This window comes from Pinus tabuliformis, chromosome 6, assembly GCF_031772625.1.
Source record: "Pinus tabuliformis cultivar Carrire ecotype Pingquan chromosome 6, CPIR1, whole genome shotgun sequence".
NCBI lineage: Eukaryota > Viridiplantae > Streptophyta > Pinopsida > Pinales > Pinaceae > Pinus > Pinus tabuliformis.
This window is the reverse complement of record NC_142292.1, coordinates 904,392,632-904,419,590: the sequence shown is the minus strand read 5'-3', so window position 1 is coordinate 904,419,590 and position 26,959 is coordinate 904,392,632. Positions and strand designations below refer to the sequence as shown.

The following is a 26,959-nucleotide window of genomic DNA, read 5'->3' as shown; positions in this document are numbered from 1 at the left end:
GTGAACCAATACCAACCCAAAATGTCACGAAGTAAAATGCATTTAATTAGTGTCTTTGTGCCCTTAAATTTGAGTGACAATCTTGAGCTTCTATCCAAGAAATACAATAATTGGTTACCAAATTTTAAGGGTGATGCTACCATTAGTGCCCAGAACCATGTTGAAGAATTCTATTGAACCATTTCTCCTAGGTTAGTGTTTGACGAAGACAGGATCTTGATACTATTTGCCTTATGTTTTGAAGGACAAAGTAAGGGAGTAGTACCTTAGTCTTCCCCGAGGACGCATAGAGAACTCTGACCAATTTGAAGATATTTTCATAAGAAGACGGTCATGTGATGCTCAAGGGACTTTCAACATTGAAAAATTTTACCAAATAAGTAGGGGAAGGGAAGACATCAAGGAGTTTATCCAAAAATTTGATAGGGTAGTTAGGGATATCCTTGACCACTTGATACCCCCTGATGCTAATATACTCGACAAATTCATTAAAGTTATGGGTGGTCATCTAACCTATGCATTAAGAGATAAGATACCTAAGACTTTGGTTGAGGCTAAAGAGTTAGTCATGGAAGTTGAACAAAACCTACAAATTTCCAAAATGGATGTGGATGAACACCCTAAACCTAAGGTTGAAGTCAAAAAGGGAAAATCCAAAGACCAAACTGAACAGACCCTTTTAGTGCTCCTTCAGAAAGTCGATAAGCTAACTGAGAAGATGAACTCACGAGATAGACTCTACATGAACAAGCTCACCACCTCGGAAAGGGCCCAAAATCAAATTATATTCCCAAAGGCAAGTCTTTCCCTAGGAAGCAAAATGACGAAGATAAGCCAAGCTCATCTCAAGTCCCGAACACTTTGGCTCCAATAAATGTTGTGGAACAAGAATCATCCTCTAAGGATGAACAAAGTGATGAAGTCGAAAGTGAAGATGAAGAAATCAATGAGCAGGCTAATATCGTAGAATCTGAAGACTTTAACATTTTGCTAGGTGGCTCATACACTCATCCTCCCAATAGTGGAGTGATTATTAAGGAAAAGAAAATGACCCAATCCTCAACACTGATGATAGTGGAAGATTTAAAGGGATCCAATATTCACGAAAGAACAATGATGAGAACCCCACAACCTCCAAGGAAACCAACAAGAATGAATCTTTTCCTAAGCAGACCCCTCACAAAGAACCTCTCCTTAAAGAGCCCCCTAAGAAGGATCCTCCAAAGAAATTCAATTCTAAAAGGAATCCTCAAAAGGGGGAACCCACAAAAAGGAGTAAGGGTAAAGAGGTCGAGCTTGATGTTGATATAGAGGTTGTTATAGGAAAGATGATTGTCCAGGTTCCATTAAAAGAGATTGTGAAACTTCCACGACAACGTTGGCAAGCCAAGAAAACCCTTGGGTTTGAAGAAGAAGACATACCCATAGCATTGCAAAATATCCAACTTCCTGATTTAAACCCAGGGCATGAGCCATTCCTCCTCACCTTAGTTGTTAATGACCTCCTATTGCATAACTGCATGTTAGATTCGGGGGCTTCCGCAAATATTATGCCACTAAAGGTCATGAAGCAATTGAATCTTAGCATTACTCGTAGGTACAAGGTAGTCTGTGGGTTCAATTCTCAACCCATTGAAGTAGAGGGCCTCATAAAGGATCTCAAAGTTTCTTTGGCTATGAATCCTGATATATCATTACTCATGGATGTTGTGGTCATAGATATTCCTGATGTATGGGGGATGTTGTTATCAAGGAAATGGGGTGCCACTGTGGGTGGTCAACTTCAAATGGACTTATCTTACGTCACCATTCTGCGGTCTAATGGGACTCCTTTCATCCTTTATAGAGAACCTGCATACCCTACCCATGTGATGAAGCCTGGACAAATCCCTTATTATAAGATGCCCGAGATTGAGAAACCTTAAAAGGCCTAGTCATAAACAAAACAAGAAATGGAAGCCTAAGAAAGAATACAAGGTTGGGGATGTGGTTTTGGTAGATAAGAACCCTATGCCTGTCAAGATTCATGGAAAGGTTCGAAAAGATTATTATTACATTGCCAAACTTAACGACGAACTTTGGGCACAACTGGTCAAATTGAGTCGTATCACCCCTTTCCTTGACACTTGACATTGTATCATATGCATGTTAGGGTAGGATGCATTGTATGCTGATTTTCTCATCAGAATTAACATCATATGGTATTATCATAATAGACTACTTGCATTTAGAATAAAATTTTATTTTCTTGTTGATTTTATGGCCTCATACTAAGCATGGGTGATCATAAGACACCACAAAAACATGTTCCCCCGTGTGCTCGGTCTTTGATATGTGCAGGTAACATGTCTGCGGTCCCAAGAGATTGTTGGTGTTCTCATGACCTCTCGTTCGAGTACGTCTGTGCACTCTTCCAAGAGCTCATGTCCCAGTTGGAGCCAAATGCTACCCACCACATGAGAGTAATATCCATAGTAGAAAATTTTCTCCTAGATGGTCCTCAACTAGCAGCGAGTAGCCCCTTGCAACCACTAGATAGCTCAATGTGCCACTATCTCCACCACCTGAGCCAGCCATGTGGTTGCTTGCCCATCAATTATGATCGTACGTTTGAAGGTTGGCCTCTTGACCCCGAAGGTATGGCTTTTCATTGGTGTAGTTGAGTAATTTTGTTTACTTATCATGGACAATTTTGGACATAGATTGGTGGGGCGGTGGAAAGAGTAGACTAGGTTTGTACTCTTGTCTCCTCTACCCTTTTGATAGATAACCTTGTATTCTAGTCCTGTGGGGTCTCCGTATTGGCCACGAGGCTTTAGGAATGGCACTACATGGGAAACTCAAATTTCGGTTGCGTGGTACCACTTACCAAAAGCATATACATCACTCCCCTTCCGCTAATTACAACCCCATTCATCATATTTCCTATCTGGGCCCACATTTGTCCATTAGGTCCACAAAGAGTTAGCTCCCCCCTCCCCTTGTCCACACCTTTGGTCGGGCTTGGAACGATGCCCCAGAGGTTGATGCGGCTAAAAAGAAAAGAAAAAGCATATTTGGTCACTCTCGACAATAAATTGTACCATAAAATGCAAAAGATGGTTGGGACATATAAATTTAGCATGTGGGCAAAAGCCAAACATGACCTCTACCCCTTATCTATGGCCATCACCCTAGTTCCTATGGGCCCTATATGAGCCCCCTCCATCATTAAGGAACCTATGATTGTCCCAACCCCTAGTGGGCGATGAACTACCCCACCTTAAAGGGGTATCCACTGTTATACCCTACACATCATGCTCTCATCCCCTGGAGCCCCGAGCAGTTATGAAAAAAAATCAATTGAAGGCAAAACGCATATGAAGAAGGGTGGAAAAACAAAGGTCTAGGTAACTCATGTACCATGATTGCTCCCTCCTACACTCATATACCCAAGTGTGGGCTTCCCCTATTATAGCTACCCTTGTACCATGGAACGATGGAAAAACAAAGGTCTGGGTAACTCATGCACCATGATTGCTCCCTCCTACACTCATATACCCAAGTGTGGGCTTCCCCTATTATAGCTACCCTTGTACCATGGAACGATGCCCCAGAGATTGATGCAGCTAAAAAGAAAAAAGAAAAAAAGCATATTTGGCCACTCTCAACAATAAATTGTACCATAAAATGCAAAAGATGGTCAAGACATATAAATTTAGTATGTGGGCAAAAGCTAAACATTAGCTCTACCCCTTATCTATGGCCATCACCCTAGTTCCTATGGGCCCTATATGAGCCCCCTCCATCATTAAGGAACCTATGATTGTCCCAACCCCTGGCAGGCGATGAAATGCCCCACCTTAAATGGGTATCCACTGTTATACCCTACACATCATGCTCTCATCCCCTGGAGCCCCGAGCAGTTATGACGAAAAATCAATCAAAGGCAAAACACATATGAAGAAGGGTGGAAAAACAAAGGTTTGGGTACCATGATTGCTCCCTCCTACACTCATATACCCAAGTGTGTGCTTCCCCTATTATAGCTACCCTTGTACCATGGCATGTGGCTTGGAGCCTTCCCCTGATACCCACTCCATTCCATCATTATATCAGATGCCACCTACCACTTAATGGATGTACCTTGGAGACACCTGTACTTGCCGAAGCCCACTATGGAAAGGCATGCCACCATGAAGTGTCCATTTGATTCCATGATTTGTAATCTCTTTTACTTGATTACTCCAATAATTTTTTGTATTGGAGGGCAAGGGGATGCATTGGATCTTATGCAAGATTGCAGGTGGGTCTCCATTTGGGGTTTGGTCTCCTTATATGGGGTCCAAGCCCTCTAGAGGGTTACATTGGCACTTGTAGGGTGAGCATAGAGAGTCATGGGCCTCCACCATAGCAGAGAGCACTTCATGGATCCCCGGCACCATTCAATGATTGCTCATGTTCCACCTTTGGATGAGGATGATGCACCTGGATCATCATGCCTAGTCGGCTTCAAACTTGTTCCACACACTTAGCAGACGTTCCAGAGTCTAGATGAGGACGTGTCTCGCCGCATGAGACAAAGGGAGGGCTTATGTCATCATCCTAGCCCTTACAGATGGTTTACAAGCATTATCGATCCACTTGGAGACCCATGAAGATGTCAATGTGCCCCCCACATCCACTTGGGAACACCACATGTGACTTGCTTGGATATAAAGAGGCCAACCCCTTATTCACTATGTTTGGAGTCTATTCTCTCACCTTCGTACACTTTGGACTCCACTAGGCCTTCTCAATGGCCCAACATTTCAATATGTTAACTATTTTGCCCTCTTGCGAGGCTTATCTTTCTATTTTGGAGCTATCTTAGTGGGCTTGTCACCAAGGGATGTTATTATTGCACATTATTTTATTATTTGGGGCTTAATTAGGCCTAATTAGGCAAATCGAACTCTTTAAGAAGGATATAAATAGATGGCAGGCTCATTCATTCCTCTCAACATCACTTGGATTGGATTAGTATCTCTTGAGAGATTTTCGCACTTATTTCTAGGACGAAATTTTTGGAGTTTCTTGATGCACTATGATGTTTGGATTTTCACTATTGTCTTTGGAGATTCTTTTTAAGGCAAAGTTGATGAATGGATATACTCTCTCTCTCTCATGTAAGTGAAATTTTGATGTTACTCTTGTTATCTTACTTGTCTAATGCATGGTATTGTTACCATTATTCTTGTATGGGTTAAAGTAATGCAAAATTCTTTTGGAAACCTTGAATAAGTGATTTAATGCATGCATTGCTCTTTGAGGGAGTGGGTGAATGTTCCTATAGGCACCCCATAGGTTGAAAGACCTTGAAACTTCATCTCCTTGCAAATTTGAAGTATAAAACTCTAATGACCTTGTTGTTGCACCTTGAAAGGCTAGCGAAAGTCATCTAGGGCTCCTTAGCAATGTGGAAAAAGTCGAAGTCGGGATTAATTCGGCAAGGGTCCAAAAGTTGAAAAACTCGGCAAAGTCGAGAGTTTTTCGAAAAAGTCGGCAAAATTAAAAAAAACACAAAATTATTCATTTTTATTTTATTTTTTTTAACATCTAGAGTATCCACAACATCAAATAAATGCATTTCCACATAAACATCTAAAGAAAGCTAATATATAATATGTATATGAAGTCTAGTGCTACATCACATATCAAAATAGTGAATCAACTCCTGAATTTTGAGTCCTGTCTGAGTCTCAACTCTCAAGAGTCAAAATATCAACAAAAAATATAATAAATGTACATCATGAGTCATCTAAAAGTCATCAAGTAATAACTAATCAGTGACTGAGATCCTCTTCCCCTTTTACGGGAATAGGGAATGGCTTTGCCTTTTCCTCTAGAGGAAGAAGACCCTGCCCCTAGGGATACAAAATGAAATGGACTCAATCGTCCTCTAGAAGCCGATGGAAGAGGTGGCCTCTGTGCTACGTTGCCGCTGCTGCTGCCCACCCTAGATGGTGTCACCTCCTCCTCAGCATCCTCATCCAGCTCTGCTACTGCCTCCTGACCCTGATGTTGCTCCGCCTCCTCCTCCTCTATCTCTGGCTCTCCCTCCTCTGCAACTGCTACATCCTCTAGATCCACACCTAACCAATCCGGGATCGTGTCCAAGATCGGCCTCTCAGTCTCGACTCTCCATGCAGCGGTGGTATCAATATTGTCCAATGAGATGGCTTCCACATCAGTAGGTTTCTGAAGCTGTCTCACCCACAATCGAAGATTGTAGTAGACGCAGACCATGTCATTGAGGCATTGGGATTCCAATCTGTATTAGGGTCATAGATTGTAAATTAGTACTTAGAAAATTTAAATATTAAAATTAATCAAACGAATTCAAAAATATTAAATTTGAAATCTTTTTAGTTTTTACCTCTTGCGCTTTTTGGAGTGTATTTTGTCAAATACACTCCAGTTGCGCTCACACCCAGAGGAACTGCATGTTTGGCTGAGCACTCGAATGGCAAGCTTTTGGAGATGGGGTAATCTGGCACCATAGCTTGTCCACCAAGCATCTACAAGTTAAAAGAAAAATGAGAAACATAAAAAAAAACATTGAAATTCTAAACTTGAAAGTTTGAAACAAATTGAAGCTTACCTGGCATTTTGGTCGTCCTATTCTTAATAGCCATGTTAAAACCAAATGTGCCACCTCCCATCCTATAGACCTCCATTTCTTTAGAAATCTCCTCACGTTCTTGCTCAGATGACACCATCCTCTCAACACAAGTGAAGAATCCATCCATCACCTCGGCATCAAATCTGAAACCACAAGCATAAGAAAATGCAGGGTTGAGGTAGACACCTGCAGCATGAATGGGGCGATGGAGGGTATTGTTCCATCGCTGATCAATCACTCTCCATATGACCTGTTGTTTCTCTAACCCCTCTTCTCCCTTATCTACATAATAAGCACGGATGGCTTCTTTGGCCCTATCCATGGCCTCATACAAGTAGCCCATTGCGGGCTTCTCTCCATCAACCAACCGAAGAACCTTTACCAAAGGTTCTGAAATGGCACACACCTCCTCTACTCCTGCCCAAAAGCTCTGATCATATGAAACTAGTCTGCATATGCCCTCTCCCTCCGGTTTGCGGCAAATAGATAAAGAACGCCAATCCGCTAAGAGAAACATGCTCTTCACCTCCCACATAGAATTCAACAGAGACTGAAGATATATGAAAGTAGTGGCAAATCGTGTAATGGCAGGCCGCACCAACTCTTTGTTGTTGGTGAATTTTCTCATCAAGCTATGCGCAAATGAATGATTATAAATAAATTTTGTTATGCTCTTGGATGATTCAACAATATCCCTCACAGTAGGAATTTTACCTATATCCTCCAACATCAAGTCAATGCAATGAGCAGCACAAGGTGTCCAAAACAAGTTAGGATACCTCTCCATAAGCATCTTGCCAGCTGCAACATAATTTGCAACGTTGTCCGTTATGACTTGTGGACAACATTGCTTGGGCCTACTTCCTGAATGAAGAGGTCCAACAACTCACATAATAAACGTGCATCTTTAATGTGTGCAGATGTATCAACAGATTTCATAAACATTGTCCCCTTGGGACAACTAACCAAGAAGTTAAGAAGGGTCCTACCCTTCTGGTCAGTCCAACCATCTGACATGACTGTGCATCCAGTGTGCTCCCATGATGCCCTAAACTTTGCCAATCTAGCAGTGCACTCAGTCTTTTCATCTTGAAGAAGAGGCCCTCTCAATTCTGCAAAGGTGGGGGCTTTGTACCCCGGGCCAACAACAGCAACAGCATCAAACATAGGCTGGTAGAATGGGTTTGTCTTGGCAATGTTGAAAGGAACATCACTCCATAGAAGACACCTATTGACCGACTTGTTAGCTTCTGCCTTTTCCTTTTTTTCATTGATGATCTGATCCCAGGTTGTGAACCAGTTGTTGTTCTAGGAACAAAAAAAGATGAGATAGAAGGATGAATACCCATGGGTCAGGAAGGTGATGCTGCTGTAGAAGCACTGCCACTCTCAATTCCCCCCACTCTTGAGCCCCCTACAAGTTGTTTTGTTATTGCTGCCCTGGTGTCTTTTCCCTCTTTATCCATCAATGATTGAATGGCCCGTCGGATGATTTCTGGAGTTGTGTTTTTGCAAAGTTCAACATTTTGCCCCGGAATTTGCCCCAAATGGAATTTTAATCTGTTGATGCCTCCTGACATATGCTTGCCACACAACTTGCAAGTCAAATACATTCTATTGACCCCCCCAGTTTCGGGTGTAGCATCAAGCTCACCAAACTCCCACATAGAATCCAAAATCCTCGGCATTTTGTTTTAAACTTTGACCTGGAATTTAAAGTTTAAACCTGGGCACAAAAAAAATTGAAACAAATTCAAATCAGCAAAATATAATTACTAATTTGTATTGCACTCAGAATTTAGAAACAAATTAATAAATTACAAATTTACAGTAATTTTAATTTTTAATTTTTTAAATTTTTAGACCCACCGAAGTTCGAACGGTGAACACTTAAGCCATATATATTTATTATTATATGTTAACACTGTGGGCTCAATTTCTGAGCTAGCATTCGTCAAGTGGGACTGATATTCTTCACCAAAAGGGGACTGATATGCTAGAGTCTGCATTGTTGAGTTAACACCAGGTTCCTAATAACTTCTGTGTACTGTAACTCTTGTTATCAAGCTGAATGAAGCACTGTGTGTTTTCATTATAATCAGAGTGTTCTTTCACAGTGGGAGATTGGATTGTAAACAATATATTTCTGAGTTAATAATTTAATATAACTATATATGCATTTTGGGTTGAGCTTATTGGCATAACTTTTATTCTGTGTATGTATCTCTTTGAGAAAATAAACAAAAACATATGTATCTCTTTTAGCAAACAAACAAAAACATACCTACAGCCTACCTCACTCAAACTATTCGATGAAAGTTCTCTGGAGTCTGAGACAAATTACACAAAACTTTGAAAAATTTATTGGGTATTTACTATTTAATATATCTGGAGATGAGGGTATCACCGTATCTTACAATGGTCATAACTCATAAGTTGTTAATAGTGAACACTGAACAGTTATATAATATACAGTGTACACAATACATATACGCTGTTATTTGGATAATGGGCCATGGCTTTCCGCTGCCCGCAGGGCTGCAATGCGCATTGCGCATAGCCATATATGTAATATGAAATATATATTATATATTAATCATAATATACGTAACTTTAAGTTTTAACAGCGTATGGTCTGAGGCTCTGAGCATACCTTAACCTTGAGGCTTGCGGGCTCCTCTTGAGTCTTGACTCTTAATGCAATGGCAAGTTGGCAACGTTGCAACTGGCAAATGCACACCGAAAACTTAAAGTTGAAACCCTCGATTCTCCATAGCGCGGATCCGGAACAAGCCAAAACACAGTGAAAAATTAAAATGAATGATTTCCGACTTTTTATGCCCGTGGCCATAAATTTTATAATGCAAACGATTTTTTCAATCGACTCCCGATTAAATCGGGATTAATTCGATTATATCGCGATTTTTTCGTTTTTTAAAAAATCGTCAAAAAGTCGGCCGATATAATCGTTTAGGCCAAAAAATCGCATTTTTAGGAATTAATCCCGATTTTTTCGGGACTTTTTCCACACTGCTCCTTAGCATATGAAAATTCTCGATCTAGGTGTATCTTGATTCCATTAAGTCCAAGAAGCAAAGCATTGATCCTTGCATCCCTTTGGTTGTCAAAATTACCTTTCTTTTTCTCATAATTTCCAATTCTAGGCCTAACCCTAGTAGGTCAGCTAGGGCATCAATCGAAATCCTTTGTAAGCATTCAAAACCCTTGAATTTTGGTCTACTACTGCACTGGGGTCTTATCAACAAGTCCTCCAAATTTGAGGCAAATCCGATAGTGGAATCTCGAGATATAACAAGCCCCATCCATAAGACATTCTCTTTCCCTGAGTTGATTTGTGTTAGCATCCTCATTTGGATCATTGCACTTAAATTTCAAAAGAAATTTAGTCCTTTGATCCTATTCTCCTTCCTAACTAGGTCAAGCCCTTCTAGTGTTGATCAACTCCACATCCTTGACCTAGTTTGGGTCCACTTTGGTTCTTTGTGGTCCCACAACTTTGTAACTCAAGTTCCACAAGAATTGAATAGAAGCCATTTCTCCACAAGTATTCTTAGGTCAAGGAAGCTTCTTGTCAAGGGATACTCTCCAAACCTAGACTTAAGTATATATGTTTGCCAAGAAACGTAGGTAGGGATGGGTATGGGGACGAGTGTGTCACTTTTTTGAACAAGATGCATGGGTTCATCAGGGGAAGTATTGAGTACTGGGTCGTATGGGTGAGTCTGGGAAGTACCTGTTCCAGCACCCAGATTGTGCGGACGATAACCCGGGACAGGTTCGCAAACCCCATCCTCGGGTTTGCAAACCGGTGCTTCATAAATATATATATATATATATAAGGGTTGCGGGGGAGCGCCCCCCCTCGCTCCCGCTCCCAATTCGCGCTCCGAGTGAGAGCGCCTCGGGAGCGCGCTCCCTAAAGAAAAATGCTCCCTGCCTTTTCGGGAGAGTTTAGCCTTTTTTGCCACAAAAAAAATTGTAGTAATGTTCTAAATGCAATTTTTTTTCAAAGAAACAAATAAGTTTTGAGTGGCGCAGCTTAATGATCAAGCCTATGGCCCTAGTATTGATATGTGATTCATGGTAATGCTAAATTCTTAAAGTAAAAGTGACATTCTCCTTAATCTTCATTTTCATCCTTTACTTGAATTTTTAACATTACCATGAAATGACTCAGGATGTTTGAAAGTGGTTCCGACCTCATTGGATTTCATAAGGAGAAAGTAGAATTTTAGATTTCATTCAAAATCCAATAGACTTATCAATTTTTCACGATTTCAGGATTGGGGGATTGCAATGTTTCCATTGAATTTTGTCATGTATTAGGGTATGGAACTCGTATTTAATCAAGAGCACCAATCCTTCTATGTACCTTGATGTTAGTGACATTGGTTGTCGAATTCCTCTATCATGACCCTCCTAAAAATGTATGCATCACTCAAGTCTCAAACAAAATCTTGACTTGACATACTATGCTTTTTCTATCTTATGTTAATGCTTAGAGGGTGATATTAATGACAAAGATCCCTATACAGATACAGAGGTAATGACAAAGATACCTCTGGATATTAATGCTTAGAGGGTGATATTAATGACAAAGATCCTGATTTTCCAACAAGACTAAAAAGTTAGACATTTCTCGTGGTGGAAAGAGGCCCAAGCATAAGCAATAGATAATAGATTTACTTGTCTTTTCTAGTTTCTAGTAGTTTTTATAACTATGGACTCTTTTATATCTATTATGATATTTTTTTAAACAATATATGCCAATTTAAGTTTGAAGTTGGCAATTATAACTCATTAGTAATGAATTATGAATATGATGCTTCATGAAAGTTGAAATTTGTTTCATTTCATTTCATTTTATAACATTTCATTTCATGTTAGATATTATTTGTTGTAATGGTTACACTTAGCTTACAAGTACAACTTTGGTGATCAATGATGATAAATGTTATATATTGAATTTTGAAAGCTTGAAACTTTAAGATTGATGAATCATGAAACTCAATATGTTGTATGTTACTATGTTACTAGCTTGTGGACGTGGTTGATGAAGATTATAACTTCTAGATGATTGTTGTTATATGGTTCAATCTATGTTTTTTCATGTTTTTTATATCTAATTCATCATTCTACATGTTTTTGTTGACATATATGTATCAAAATATAAAAAAATGTATATATTATATAAAAAACACTCCGGGATTCGCTCCCAAACCGGAGCTTCTGAAAATGTCGCTCTCACACTCGTTTTCGCTCCCGCTCCCAAGTAACACTGATATATATATATATATATATATATATATATATATATATATATATATATATATATATAACGTGTCCTATGTGTCATGGGTCATTATTTATTCAATGAGGCTCATAAACTTCCAAACACTTTGGAAAAATTGTTAATAATTTCTCCCAGGTTCCATGCTTTATGAAATTAAATTTATGGCTTCCCTCGTTTTATTTTCTCTCTCATCATGACCATTACTTCTCTACTTGGACCTTTGGATTCATGTACAAACTCTAAAGCTACCCACTTTGATACCACCTGTAGGTATTTTAAATATACACTACGTTGCACGGGTTCGCAAACCCGGGGGTGGGGTTCTCGAACTCGTCCCTGGTTCTCATCCCCAAGTACCAAATTCGGGTATGGGCGCTTCTGAGAAAAACCCATAAGAACCGGGTTCTTCTATTAAGAACTGGGTTCTACTATGAAGAATTGGGTTCTCCATTAAAAAAAATTGGGTTCTTTTGTCTTGACGAGTACGGAGAACCCTGATGATGGGTACCTGGAACGGTGGAACCCCAAAATCGGGTTCTTTGGGGTTCATTTTAGTTTTATTTTTAAATTTTTAATTAATTTAATGGGCTTCCCCTAATATTCTAGGTAGCTTTCTTCATCTTGTAAGAGGAATTGGAGTACTTATGCCTTTATCCATTCAGTAAAGAGAAATAAGTTGGGCTCAAAGAAGGCAGAGAACTTAGTGTACATTCATAGCACACTTCGTCTCATATCTCGAAAAGACCCTAGGTACAAGGAGGGTCCTTTCAAGAGATGGGACCAATACACAGATGATGCTATCTATGTAGGCGAGGAGATACAACCAGATGGCCTTATTGAGCTACCTCCAATTGCTATGGATGAGCAGGAGCCTCAAGATGAGAGTGATTCCTACCTGGGGAGCATGCTAATTGAAGATCTGAGTGATGTTGATGACATGGCTTGAGGAAGCCATTGTTCACTATTAGCTATTTTTATTTTAGTATTTTATAATTTCCTAGTTCTTGTTTGGAGATGCATTAAGGAAAATTTTGAATGTAGTATGACAATGGACATATATCATGATTCTTGTTAATACGTAAACTCCAATTTGCACTTGATATCAAACTAGAAAGTTTGAAATTTCATTGTGAATGTTGAATGTTCAATGATGTGCATGTTTAAATCTTTAAAGTTTAAATCATAAATATTTTAGTTTTCTTGTTTAAAGTTGAAAAATAGACAAAGTCATATATAGTATAATTTATAAAATATAATATTTATATATATATATATATATATAGATATTATAATATACCCCTGACAAACCCACGCACCCTGTTTCAAAAAATGACGTACCCGTCCTCGTCCCCGTCCCCAAACCCACGTTTCCTAGCAACATAGAATATACATAATAATAACATTAAAGAGAGACATAAGGAGAATGTATAGTTTATTTAAAAAGGAATCATTAATACAATGTGGTAGGATGCTTTTTTTCATACATTGGATAGTTGTGTTACTTAATTGCCCTAACTACTATCAGTTAATTCTACCAACACTTTATCAATATATAGTTGGTCACTTAACATAATGTCTTAAACACAATAGAACTCCTAACAACACTTCAATAAGTGTCACCTAGCATAAGGGTTAAAGCCTAAAGCCAATGTTTAGCTTTAGATATAGAGATCTCATGACTAAAAATTATTTTCAGAAGAGAGATCAGCACCAATGTGCAAACTCACCAACTAGCACCAAATAAGAGTAGCCATACATGAACTCAAAGGGCAGTGACAAATCACAAAGAAAAAGCTAATAATATTGTTAATTATGCCAAAAACAGTCAACTCCACAATTAGAATCACCAAGCAACAAACTCCTTTGAAATAGCGAATAACTGACTACCTCACAGATCTTGAGACATTTTATTCCACTTTAAATTTCAAACATTTAAGATACGTGAAAGCATAGGCCACTTTGATGTTTAATTCAAATTGCAGCAGGTACAACTTTACAACTGGTTTCATACTTTTTGATTGGAAGTATTTCCTTTAAGCTCAAAGAGAATCATTACAACCAGATCAGAGAAGTGGGGCACTACAAGTGACATGCTTGTGCAAACAAAAAAACCCTCAAGAGGCAAACCATTGAACACAAGCAGTTTCGTTAAACTAAGCCCCACTGAAATAAGGTGGTACTCTCTGTCATAATCACCTTGGACTTGAACCTAGCCCCAGTGGATTATTCATGCCTCCAAGAGGATTCAATCTTGATGGGTGGTCTGACATACCACTGTCTTCAACATTAAACTATAAACTGATTGACCGGTTTATATTTGATATTAACCATGTCATTAGCTAGAAGCATATCTAACTATATCACCTTTGGAAAGCAGCATATTTTTGTGATTATTTGGCAAACTATAAAGATCCTATCACATCACTTTTTCAAGTGAAAATAATGAACCTTGAGACACTTCACCATGGTTTTTAGAGCTGATTCATGGCGATACAGTATCAAAATTTTCCTCTTCAAGAAAGTTCAAAAGGTAAAACTAATTCAATTTTTAGGATCCACTACTAGTCAAAAGCAATGATCAAATCGTTTTTAATGCGTAAATTGAACACCAGTTAAAATTTGCCAAAGTTTTGGCAGCCCATAAATATTTAAGTCGTCAAATTTGTTTGAGAGGTGCAAGAAAACACAGGAAGATTTAAATTTTCCTTCTTTTTCAGCGTTGATAACATTCACAAGGAAAGAAATCATGTTGAAAAAAACAATTGAAGGATGCATATCATAAAGAAACACTTTTCAAACAGATCACAAATTTTAGGGGAAACAGTTGAAATGGGAATCAATAAAAACTAAAAAGAAGCTGGGGATCCAGATAGCAGAAAGTTCGAAATAAATAAAATTTGGTATCTACTATCTGCAAGTAAAAGTTATCACAAAAGGAGGATTTACCAAGAGAAGTGCTTGAACATTTTCCAACAAATTTATATACTGCTTCTGCCAATACTAAAGCATCCCGCATATTATCTCCTTCAGAACAGAAGCAAAATAGACATGTAACCTTGAGACCTTTCACCTGATATCACACAATAATATTATAAAGATTAAATAAAATTTGTGAGACAATGATAACAAGTTCATTACATGGCATAGAAAAATAAAAATACATGGATCACTATATAGTTTTAGCCTTTAGGTTATAACTGAAAATGCAGAAACTTTGTAACAGAAGTAAACTAGCAAACAATCAGAACATATATAAAGAAACGGAGAAAGGACACACCTTGCAGCTAGAAAATAAAGAGGCAAAAGGCAGACTAGGAAAGTAGTCCTCATCTGTAAAATCATCTTCTGTGCAAAATGGCTCATCTTGTACAGAACCATCAACCATCTGAGAATCCAAATACTGCCATCCTCTCTGTGAAGGCACATACTGCTCTAGCTTCTTCCACCCTAGCTTCTCACAGTTTGCATCTGTGCCATCTATGTTGCCAGTGGAAATATAATGAATCTGTTGGCTGTTTAGTGCAAGACAGCAACAGCATTTAGCACTTCTGCATCCTCAGCTGCTAAAGAAAATTAACGGTAATAAAAGCACCTGGTAAATAACAATATCCTGATCTGCCACGACCAAGACATTGATACTTTTGCTACCAGTCATCAAAATACACGTGTAGAAAACATAATATTTTATTTTGAAACATTTACTTAGACCTTAACCAGTAGACCTGAAAACCAAAAATTAATAGTTGCACTTACAAAAAGTATTAGGAAAAAAAAACAGCTTTCCAAAATTATCTAGAAATGGAGAATCTTCAAAAACAAAGCAATAGTTATCATTTATTAGTGTCTAGTTAATCGGCCATATCGAATACTTAGTGTTTAAGTGAGCAAGTACATTGTGGTATAAAGTCAATTTATGACTTTAGTTTAACTTTAGACTTTTGGATTAACGACTAAATAAGTGGAATACAAACAGTTACATTTTCATGGTCTGCTATTGTTATGCACATCATCTAACATCGTATAAGAGCCGCAACAATTATTGGCATCTGGGAAACAGTGAAGGTCAGAGAAGCAAGACCAAAAAACTGTGGTAACAGATCAACAAACAGAACAAGGCCAAAGGCATTTGGCACACATTGGAACAGACTCTGAGAGCAAATTCACAAAAGCACACCAGGCATGAAGGCACACTAATAGCTACCATTTTCAGACCTGTAGCAACATGTATTTCAAGCAGAAGATTGCATTTAAAACCAAGTAGCAGACACAGATGCCAAGGAGCCAAGCTGAAGCAGCAAAACAAACACATCAAATTCTACAAACTGTACATCCCAGGACAGACCATACAGAATTGTTGTTGGCATGTAGGGGTTGCAGACCCAGGGTTCAAACACCTTGGCCAATGAAAACCCCATGAGTACTAACATTTTCAATCCCCAGGAACTGAAGAAGATCTCACTGTAATGTTCCTAATTGGAAAATTGACAGTAAATATCAAAACATGAACTAGCAACAGCAATTAAAATTACACCATGCAAACACAAATCAGTACACCAATGAACCAATGAAATAAGGCAAAAGTGTTGATCCATTTTATTAATTATCAAGCAGGAACTGAGTACAATGGAGTGAAATGATAGAACCTGGGCTTGCTCTTGTGAGCATGCAATACCCAGGTGAGAAACTAAGTGAAAACCCCAGCAGAAATAGCCCAATCTGCCCAAATGCACTGCCCAGATATTTCTACTACTGCTGATGGAGGCAAACTGTAATATTAGCCCTCAAAACTGCTCCAAAAATTTTGAAAAATTAGAGAGAAGCTCATCACACTCCAATTAACAAAACCCAGAAATTGTTGGAGCTAATTCTAGCTGACCCAGAATGCCCAAATTAGTGCAAATTTCCCAGCCAACTTATTCTGCACCCAGCTAAAAATTACTGCTGCAAAATAGCTCCAAAATCCTCCCTCTAGCTGTTGGGAATGCCACTGCAAAATCTCTCCAGAAATAAGGACAAATTCCTATCCAACTTCAGCCCGAAATATCACTCCAAAACGTCTGCTCTGAATGAAACCCAGAAAACCCTGTGCATGCCCTTGAAGAGAGAAATGTGGCCCTCCAAATAGCAGTGTACTCAGCCAGGAAAACACCCACGAAGAAACTCATCCTCCACTACGAAAATTATCTACAAATTCTCCAGCCCCAATTCCACCAAAATCTTGCTCTCCTAATCTCCACGAAATCTGCTATTGCACCCTCCAGGAATTCAAGCAGCTGAATAATCACTGAGAAATGGCTCTCCAAATGCCAGGATGCAGCTCTCAAATCCTCTTCTAGAGTGACACTCGAAGTTCACTAAAGAAGGGGCTGCAATTCCCGCTTGGAAATTCCTTGTGCTGAACAGAACTAGTTGACTTGCTAAGCAGCTCAAGCAAACTCTCCAATTCTGAAATGAAATGCCAAAAGATGTCAAAAATGAGGTTCTTCTCTCCCTTTTATAATTGCTGATCATCTATTCCTTGTGTGCTCCACCCATTCGACCTTTCCTCTCACCTTCTTCCTTATGGTTCGATTTTGTACTAAGGGGGGTTCAATTTCCCCTTTTGAGTGGTCCCCACAACTCATTGCCACTTTAATTTTCCTTTTCTCCTAAGTTTTAACCTTATTTTTTCTCCAAAAATTAAATTGAGCCTCCACAACCCACTTTTCCTAACTTTATTCTCCAAAATTGCAAAATTGAGAACTTTCGTAGCAAAATTTTTAATTGGGGACATGACAGTCCTCCCCTTCCAAATATTGTTTGTCCTCAAGCAACTGTAACGTTGGATCCTGTAGAACATGTTCTCCCTCCCAAGTGGCATCCTCATCTAGTAGGTCCTTCCATCTGACAAGGTACTCTCTGATAGTCCTATTCCTGAGCCTCCTCTCCCTCTCCAGCAAGATGGCTTCAGGTATCAAAATCAAGTGTCCCTCATCATCCAAGGGTGGCAACTCCACAACAACTATAATTTGTTGTCCCAAGGCCTTTTTCAAGCAAGACACATGGAACACGTTATGCACCTTGCTCCCTGGTGGAAGCTCTAGCTCATAGGCCACCTCTCCAACTCATCAAATCACCCTATACGGTCCATAAAAATTGGGTTTGAGCTTCTCAGCTCCCTTCTGCTTCAGCGTGGACTGTCTGTACGGCTGGAGGCACAAGAAACTAAGTCACCAACCTCAAAATGCCTCTCCACACGATGCCTGTCTGCATACATCTTATGTTGGTTTTGCACTATCTACAAGTTATCTTTGAGAGCCCTTAGGATCTCCTGGCTCTCCTGTATCCAATCCTTTGCCCCAGGGGCTCTGTTGTATCCAAAAATCATCTCAACAAATGATAACGCATCATAACATGAAGAGCACGGAAAAGTGACATACCGATGGACATATTGTGAGTGGTGTTGTAGCAGTGTTCTCCCAAAATGAAGCCACTTCACCCATGCGCGTTGTTTCCCAGTCACATAGTTCTGCAAATACCCCTCCAACCATTTGTTCACAATCTTTGTCTGCCCATTGTCTAGGGGTGGTAGTTGGTGCTAGGAGTGAACTCAGTGCCCACCAATCTAAATAACTCCTACCAAAATGCCCCCGTAAAGTTTTTCTGTCTCAATCACTGATGATGGTCTTGGGAAGACCATGCAACCTGAACACCTCCTTGAAAAAGAGCTCGGCTATTTGTGAGGCTGAGCATCTGGAGGGAATGGAAAAGAATTGAGCAAACTTGGGCAGTTTGTCCACTACCACATATATGCAATCACACCCCTACACAACTGGAAGTTTGGTCATAAAGTCCATAGATATGATTTCCCACTTCCTCTCTGAGATCGGAAGGAGCTAAAGTAAACCAGCTAGATGTGTCTGCTCCCCCTTGTTTCTCTAACAGACATCGGACTCCCGAACATGCCTAAGAGCATCCTCCTTTAGGGCCCTCCAAGTAAAGCGCTCCCTGATGGCCCACTTCCTCTCTGAGATCGGAAGGAGCTAAAGTAAACCAGCTAGATGTGTCTGCTCCCCCTTGTTTCTCTAACAGACATCAGACTCCCGAACATGCCTAAGAGCATCCTCCTTTAGGGCCCTCCAAGTAAAGCGCTCCCTGATGGCCCGGTAGGTTTTGAAAAACCCCCGATGCCTAGCTAATGGTGAATCATGAGCCACCTATAGGATCCTCCTCCATAACTATGAACCTGGCACCAAGTAGATCTTGTCCTAGTAATAAATCACCTCATCCATCAGTCTGTACTTGTCATCCCCTGCAATACCATCCAAGATCTCACATGCATTCCAGTCCTTGGAGTACTCCACCAATAACTACGACTTCTAGTCCTAAGTGATGTTCATCAGTGAGAGTGTTACAAGCCTCCTCGATAAAGCATCAACTACTATATTCATCTTGCCCCTGACATACTCTATCTCAAAAACGTAGGCCTGGATCTTACTGACCCACTTCTGTTGCCTCTCCCGAAGCTCCTTCTGCTCCAAAAAGAATCAAAGACTATTGTGATCAGTCTTCACCTTGAACCTGTTACCCACCAAGTACTACTGGAATTTTTCCAACGCATGCATTATGGCCAACATCTCATTATCATAGATAGAATACAATCTCTCATGTGGTTGTAGCTTTTGGCTCTCAAATGCAATTGAGTGGCCTCCCTACAACAGAACACTCCAATACCCTCTCTAGATGCATCACAGGGTCACTTCAATACAAAGGGCCATGAAAAATCTGATAAAGCCAAAACTGGACAGCTGCTCATCACCCTCTTGAGGTGCTCAAAAGCCTCATGTGCCACGTTTATCCACTCAAATGCTCCCTTCTTTGTCAAGTTTGTGAGGGGTGCTGCCAACTGAGAAAATCCCTTCACAAACCACCTGTAGTAAGTGCATATGCCCAGAAAACCCCGCAACTCTATCACATTCTTTGGTGTAGACCAATCCAAAATAGCCCTGATCTTCTCCTGATGACCCCTGACTCCATCCTCCCCAATCACATGTCCCAAATACAATATCTTTATCAATCCAAACTCGCACTTAGAAATCTTGGCATAAAATTGTTGCTCCTCCAAGATGTGTAGGACCTCCTCCAAGCGTTGCAAATGCTCCTCCCACGTCCTACTATATAACAGAATATCATCAAAGAATACCAGCACAAACCTACGCAACTGCTTGCTGAATACATGGTTCATGCAACACTGTAAAGTAGTTAGTGCGTTGATTAGCCCGAAGGGCATCACCAAGAATTCAAAATGCCCATAGTGGCATCGGAATGCAGTTCGTGATATCCTTCTCTCTCACCCAAATCTAATAGTATCCCAAACGCAAGCCTATCTTAGAGAAGTATTTAACTCCTCTAAGCTCGTCCATCAACTCATCAATGTGTGGGATCGAGTACCTGTTCTTCAGTGTCTTCTTGTTCAGGGCCCTGTAATCAATGCACATGCGAAGTTTTCCATCCTTCTTCTTTACCAGCACAATTGAAGAAGCAAAGGGAATAGAATTGGGTCCAATGTGTCCCAAGGCCAGCAACTCCTGTATGGCTCTCTCGACCTCCACCTAGTATACCTTGAGATCTTTGTAGGGAGTAGTGATGAATGCATGCACTCCCTCCTCCAACTCTATAGTATGCTCAAACCCTCTATTCGGTGGACGGCCTGGAGGATTGTCCTCGAACATTGTCTAATGCTTCTCTATTAGTCCCAGGATATATGGATGTGGCTTTTTTGCTTCCCCATCTCTGAAATACACAACTATACTACCCATGTTATGTCCCCACGTCTCAAGTCGGCCTCCATCCTATGGGTTGACACTGTCTATGGTGGATACGAATGCATACCCCTCAGTACTACTTGCTTCCCATCCAGTCCCATGAACTCCATCTCTAACTTATTCCAGTCAATGGTGATACGCCCCAAAGAATATAGACACTGGACACCCAGCACCACATTGATGTCCAACACATCAACCACAAAGAAATGATCTGTCATCGAATAATTCCCCATGGTCAGGGTCAAGCTAGGAACATATCTAGAGCACTTGCATGGTCTAATCTCCTGGTACATTGAAAACCCCTCAAATGTCTTTGTGTGTATGCCTCTACGCTCCACCATCTGAGCATCAATAAAATTGTGGGTAGCCCCACTGTCCACTAGCACCGAAACACATTGTCCCTACAATGTGCCCCTGATCCATAATGTTGGATACTTCGGAACTCCCTGAAGCGAAGCAATAACTCCTTTAGTAGGCAAAAGTTCTCCCCCTCACTATTGTGATGATGGTGGTGGTGGTCCACCTCCCATGGACTGGGGTCCTCCATCTCCTGCGTCAACCTCCTGCTCCATCTCATCATCGGGCTCGCTATCTGAATACACCTCGATGTAATGGGCTTTGCCCTTGGTGCACTTGTGCCCCGGTGGCGACGGCTCCTGACAAGTGAAACACAATTTCCTCCAATGGAGGTCCAGTCTCATCATCAAGTTGTCCACACCCAACCTCTCTATGTATCTGTCTGGTGTCTCATCCCCCTTGGGGTGCAGTGTAGTTAATTTTAGGTATGTTCTATGCTAAGAGAAATTTACTTTAATTTTTCACATTAACTCAATATCAATTCCAAATTAGCAATCACATTTAACACGATAGTAAAATGCAGATAGAACATAAACATAAATCGCAAAAGACAAGCCAAGACAAGAGGACACAAGATGTGGCGCCAGCCAAGGACAAACCCCAATGTGGGGAAACCTTTGATCAATTCTTCTTATATGTTCTTCAATAGTTCAACAGAGAGAGAGATAGTACATATACATCAGAAGTCAGCATCTTGACTTATCAAAATAAGAGCAGAGATCTTCTCTAAGAAGATGTCACATGAGGTAGCTGATCTGGACACAGGTGATTCCATCACCTTGCTATACCTATCACTATGTTGCACCATCATACCATGTACATCATCACTATCCTGCACCATGGTGCACCATCATACCATGTCCATCATCACTGTGTTGCACCATCACCGAGTTGTACCTCATCATGTTGTACCTAACATGCTACTCTTCATCATCATGTTGCACTATTCATCATGATGCACTATGCACCATACTGCACTATGCATCACTATGACTGTTGTAGCCATCACTGTGCACTATGTTGCACCAATCACTGTTGTACCCATCACTATGCACTATGTTGCACTATGACTGTTGTACCCATCACTATGCAGTGTGCACTATGTTGCACTAGTGACTGTTGTACTCATTACTGTGCACTATGCTGCACTATGACTGTTGTACCCATCACTATGCATTATGCTGCACCAATGACTGTTGTACCCATCACTTAGTCTATCTTCAGACCATTTGATTACAATTCGAATTATTTCTGCCTTCATAAGAATCATGTCATATGTATGTTTGCCATCAACAAAGGATCTGCACATCCGAATTACATCATTGTCATATAAGGTCTGCTATCATGGCCTGCCATCCGAATGCCATCATATAAAGGTTTGTCATCATCATACAAACCATTCAAGGGCATGTCTTTCATACTAAGATCATCAAAAGATCATCCAATAAATCTAGTCTGCCAAGCGAATATGTATGACCATCAAATCATGTATGTGAGCCAAGGTAAATCTAGTCTTCCATGCAAACATGTATGGCCGTAAAATCATGTATGTGAGCTAAGGTAAATCTGATCTACCATGCGAATATGTAACCCTACACAAACATGCATAAGATCCATCCCAAATCTTGGTCTCCCATGCATAAGATCCATCCCAAATCTTGGTCTGCCATGCAAGGCTATGAAGCCATGAAAACATACATAAGGATTATACCAAATATGATCTGTCATGAGTAGGAAATACATCCAAATCTAGTTTGCCATGCGATTGTATCAAGCCACAGAATTTTTCATATGAATCCATCCAAGTCTAGTATAAGGATCATACCGAGATTGTCTGCCTTGCGAGAATGGAGACCATAGAAATATGGATAAGAACCGAAAACCTGTCTGCCATGCGAAGATATATGAGACCTCAGACTTACAAGATATCCAAATTCTTTCATGACTGCTTGCAAGACTCCTCCTTTGACTGCGTTAAGGACTTGCTTCATTAACTGAAAAGTAGGGCAACGTAGGATCTACAAGAAGACCCTTTTTCTTCCACGGCTAGGGCACTTCATGGCAGCGTATATCCTAGAGCACTCCCTCTAGATCTCTTCTTCATCAAACCCAAAACAGAATGAAGAGAGATCACAAGAGTGTGTGTGTCAAATGACTTAAAGTCCCCTTCTATTTATACTAAAACGTGGAGGATAAGTGGGGGAAATTTGGTTGCTGGCTGACCTTGACGAATTGTCACATAACACAAATAAATTCATATCTCCATGAATACATGTCGGAATCAAATGATCTTTAGATCAATCCTACACCTCTCAACGAGAGGAATCCAAGAAAAATATCAGCTGCCATGAATAAGAAGACCCACATGGAGTTTGGCCCTAGTTGCCAATTTTAACACTCCTCTCAACTAGGGAGAACTCCATCTGCCAAACTGTACTATCTCTGTCATCAAATGCACTGCTCTACACTGCTTAGCTCTACTCTACTCTGTTGAACTATGAAGAAGAAGAAATGATCGAGAATGTATCATACCATCCTCTACTGACCTGAAGTCAGTTCCAGATAAAAGAGAGTGCCCAATAGCAGTCTTACTGATCTGAGATCAATTCCAAAAGAGAGTGAGTTATATCACTCTTACTGACCCGATGTCAGTTCCATTTGATCCCAGATCAATGTCATCCTAGCATAGGGAGTACGGTAGATACACGATGCGTCCATCTGTACTACTATGGTCCCTATCCTCATTTCCCTACTCATTGGCCAAATGAGAGGTACTTCCCATGAGTCCCAGACTGCATGGGTAGGATGTCTCAGCAGGAGAAGGATGAACCACTCATCCTGCCTACATGTCGCCAGGGGTATCCCAGGGGAAGGCTGAACCACTCACCCTGTACACAACAAATCACTAGGGGAAGGCTGAACCACTCACCCTATGACTGTGTCTCGACAAGAGAACGATGAACCACTCATCCTCCCTACATAGCAAACCACTAGGGGAAGGCTGAACCACTCACCCTATGGTTGCCCATTGCTCCAAGATGTACCCCCAAGCCCCCCGGAGCTCCCAGAGCTCAATGTCCCTATGTTGCAGGAAACGTAGGGCAAGGGTGCGTTTCTGTATGGAAACGAGTACGAAACGCTAAAACGCGTGTGGTACGGCCCTAAAACGCATTTCAAGCCGTACTGCCACGTTTCAGGGCCGTACGACTCACGTTTCAGCTTTTTACTTATGTTTAAAAAAAAAAATGTTTTCTAATTTATTTTGAGGTTATCCTAGTGACTTCTAGTTGCTTCTAGATGCCTGTCTAAAGTTATAAAAGTGAACTTTTACCCTAGTGTTGATATGCAGTTCATCAGGAAGTTTGAGGCATATGCAGTTCATGGTAATGTTAAATTCTTAAAGTAAAAGTGATATGAATATCACTTTTACTTAAATTTTTAACATTACCATGAAATGACTCAAGATGTTTGAGAGTGGTTTTGCCCTCATTGGATTTCATATGGAGAAAGTAGAATTTTAGATCTCACTCAAAATCCAGTAGACTTATCTATTTTCCGGGATTTCAGGATTGGGGGGATTGCAATGTTTCCATTGGATTTTATCATGTACATGGTATGGAACTTGTATTTAATCAAGAGAACCAAGCCCTCGATGCAGGGGAGACTCCCAATAATGAAGAGCATGTAGGGTACTAGGGTATGAAACTTGTATTTAATCAAGAGCACTAAGGTCGTTCGACTATGTAGGAGGAGACTCCCAATCAAGCACGAGACAAGAAATTAGAAATTTCTCGTCGCTGATTTTGGATATTTCTATTTTCACTATGTGAGCATTCATGAGTAAATGTGATGTAAATTTAGAGCCTTATAGTTTATGCATTGACAATTGACAATTTTATCATAATGTAATAAATTATAATGTATCATATATCCTTTATGATTGCACATATTTCTTAAATGTCCTAATATATCTATATATATATATATATATATATATATATATTCGCGTTTCCCCGTTTCCAAAATTTGGGGAGGTCACGTTTCGTATTGGTTCCCATTTTAGAAACTCGTCCCTGTTTCCCCATTTCGTGCAACCTAGCAATGTCCATATCATACAAGACCCTTAGGAGAAATTCTCTCCACGACTCCTAGTCGTTCTCAAAAAGTCAAGAATTTGACCTTTGCCAAGGGCTTCGATAGAATATCGGCGACCTGCACATCAATCCCAATGTGATGGAGCCTTCTTGCTCCTCGATGTACCATATCCCAGATAAAGTGGTACCTGATGTCTATATGCTTGGAGCGATCATAGAACACAGGATTCCTCAACAATCGAATCCCCCTCTGGTTGTCACAGAAGATCACGATGGTATCCAACACATGTCCAAACAGCTCACTGAAGAGCTTCCACAACCAGACAGCTTCACAAGAGGCCATACTCACAGCTATGTTTCCGGCCTCATCAGTGTTCAAAGCAACCAACTTATGTTTCCTGCTCATCCAGGATACCGAAGTAGAACCAAAAGAGAACTAGCACTTAAAAGTGCTCTTGCGATCCTCCACACTACCTGCCTAATCAGCATCAGAATAATAATGCAGCTTCACATTTTCGGCAGTGTATCTCGATCCATGAGAGATTGTGCCCTGAAGATATCTCAAATGATTCTTGGCACCAATCCAGTGAGGCTCAACCATATATGAGCTCAACCTGCTAACTGTAAAACATATATCAAGACGGGAATTCACCAAGAACATAAATGCTAGTATGAGTTTATGAAACTCAGAGGCATTTCCCAAATCAGGTCCGGCATCACTACCGCATAACTTCTTAAAGTTAGGCTTCATCGAGGTAGTCATGGGCTTACAATTCACCATTCTAAATCTGGAATCCAATTCCCTCTTACTTTTGCAATGAGAGGGTCTGCACCTATCAGAAAGAGGTTTTCCTCATAAGGTACCAATATGAGAGGTCTATCATCCACAACCTTAAAGCAATGGTTTGGATCAGCTTCACTCCTAGTGAGTCTCAGCTTTATTAGCTAGCTATCAGAATATCAAGCTCGGGGTGCTAGCTTCGAGCCATAGAGGGCTTTCTTCCACCTGTATACATGAGATTCCCGAACATGAATCTCAAACCCCTCGGGTTGTTCCAAACATGTGGACTTGCTACATGAGGGGAATGGTCCCCTTGTAAGATTTTCCTTAGGTACATCTCGGACATGTACCTCCATGCTCTTCTTGAATTCAAGCTTCCCTTTCACCATCTCACTCACATCGGGTAGAGCCTTATAATGAAGATGGGCAAACCTCCGGTGCCATTGAAGAGATGTGTCACGCGACATGGTCCTCAATGGACTTCCTGCAACTTGAAAAAAAGCATCTTTGAAAATTTCATTTTCAAACACGTACCTTTCCATCGATGAATGCCACCTTGAAACCTTTGACTTCCATTGCCAAAATGGACACCAGGTTCTTCTTGAGATCAAGTACATAGAGAACTTCTTGTAAATGAATCATGTTACCCTCGTTCAATTGAGGGGTAACATTCCCTACACCCTTTCCGGGATAGGTGGCATTGACTCCAACTACAATCCCCACGATTGTTTCCATCTCTACCAAATTAGAGAGAGCTTCCTTCTATCCGATGAAGTGCCTTGAAGCACCACAATCAATAAGCCAGATTCCCAAAGAGTCTGGAGGAGAAGTAGTGGAGAGGGCCAATATAAGATAATACTTCTCTAGCTTATCAGAAACAACATTTGATTCTTCATACCTAGAGTTCCTTGCTTTCTTTGAAGAGTCGGCCATTTCTTTGATGACCTGCATTACCTGTCATTCCTC

The 26,959-nt window shown here is 40.4% G+C and overlaps 1 protein-coding gene across 1 annotated transcript in view; it reads right to left on the bottom strand.

The window, feature by feature from the left end:
• LOC149261861 (clast3-like protein) overlaps positions 1-26,959 on the bottom strand; it is a 228,405-nt gene that overhangs the window by 59,063 nt on the left and 142,383 nt on the right. Inside the window, exons 5-6 of the mRNA XM_089422850.1 lie at positions 15,235-15,469; positions 14,904-15,027 (exon numbers count right to left, since the gene is read on the bottom strand). Coding sequence (XP_089278976.1) covers positions 14,904-15,027; positions 15,235-15,469 — 359 coding nt within the window. The remainder of the gene's footprint in view (positions 1-14,903; positions 15,028-15,234; positions 15,470-26,959) is intronic.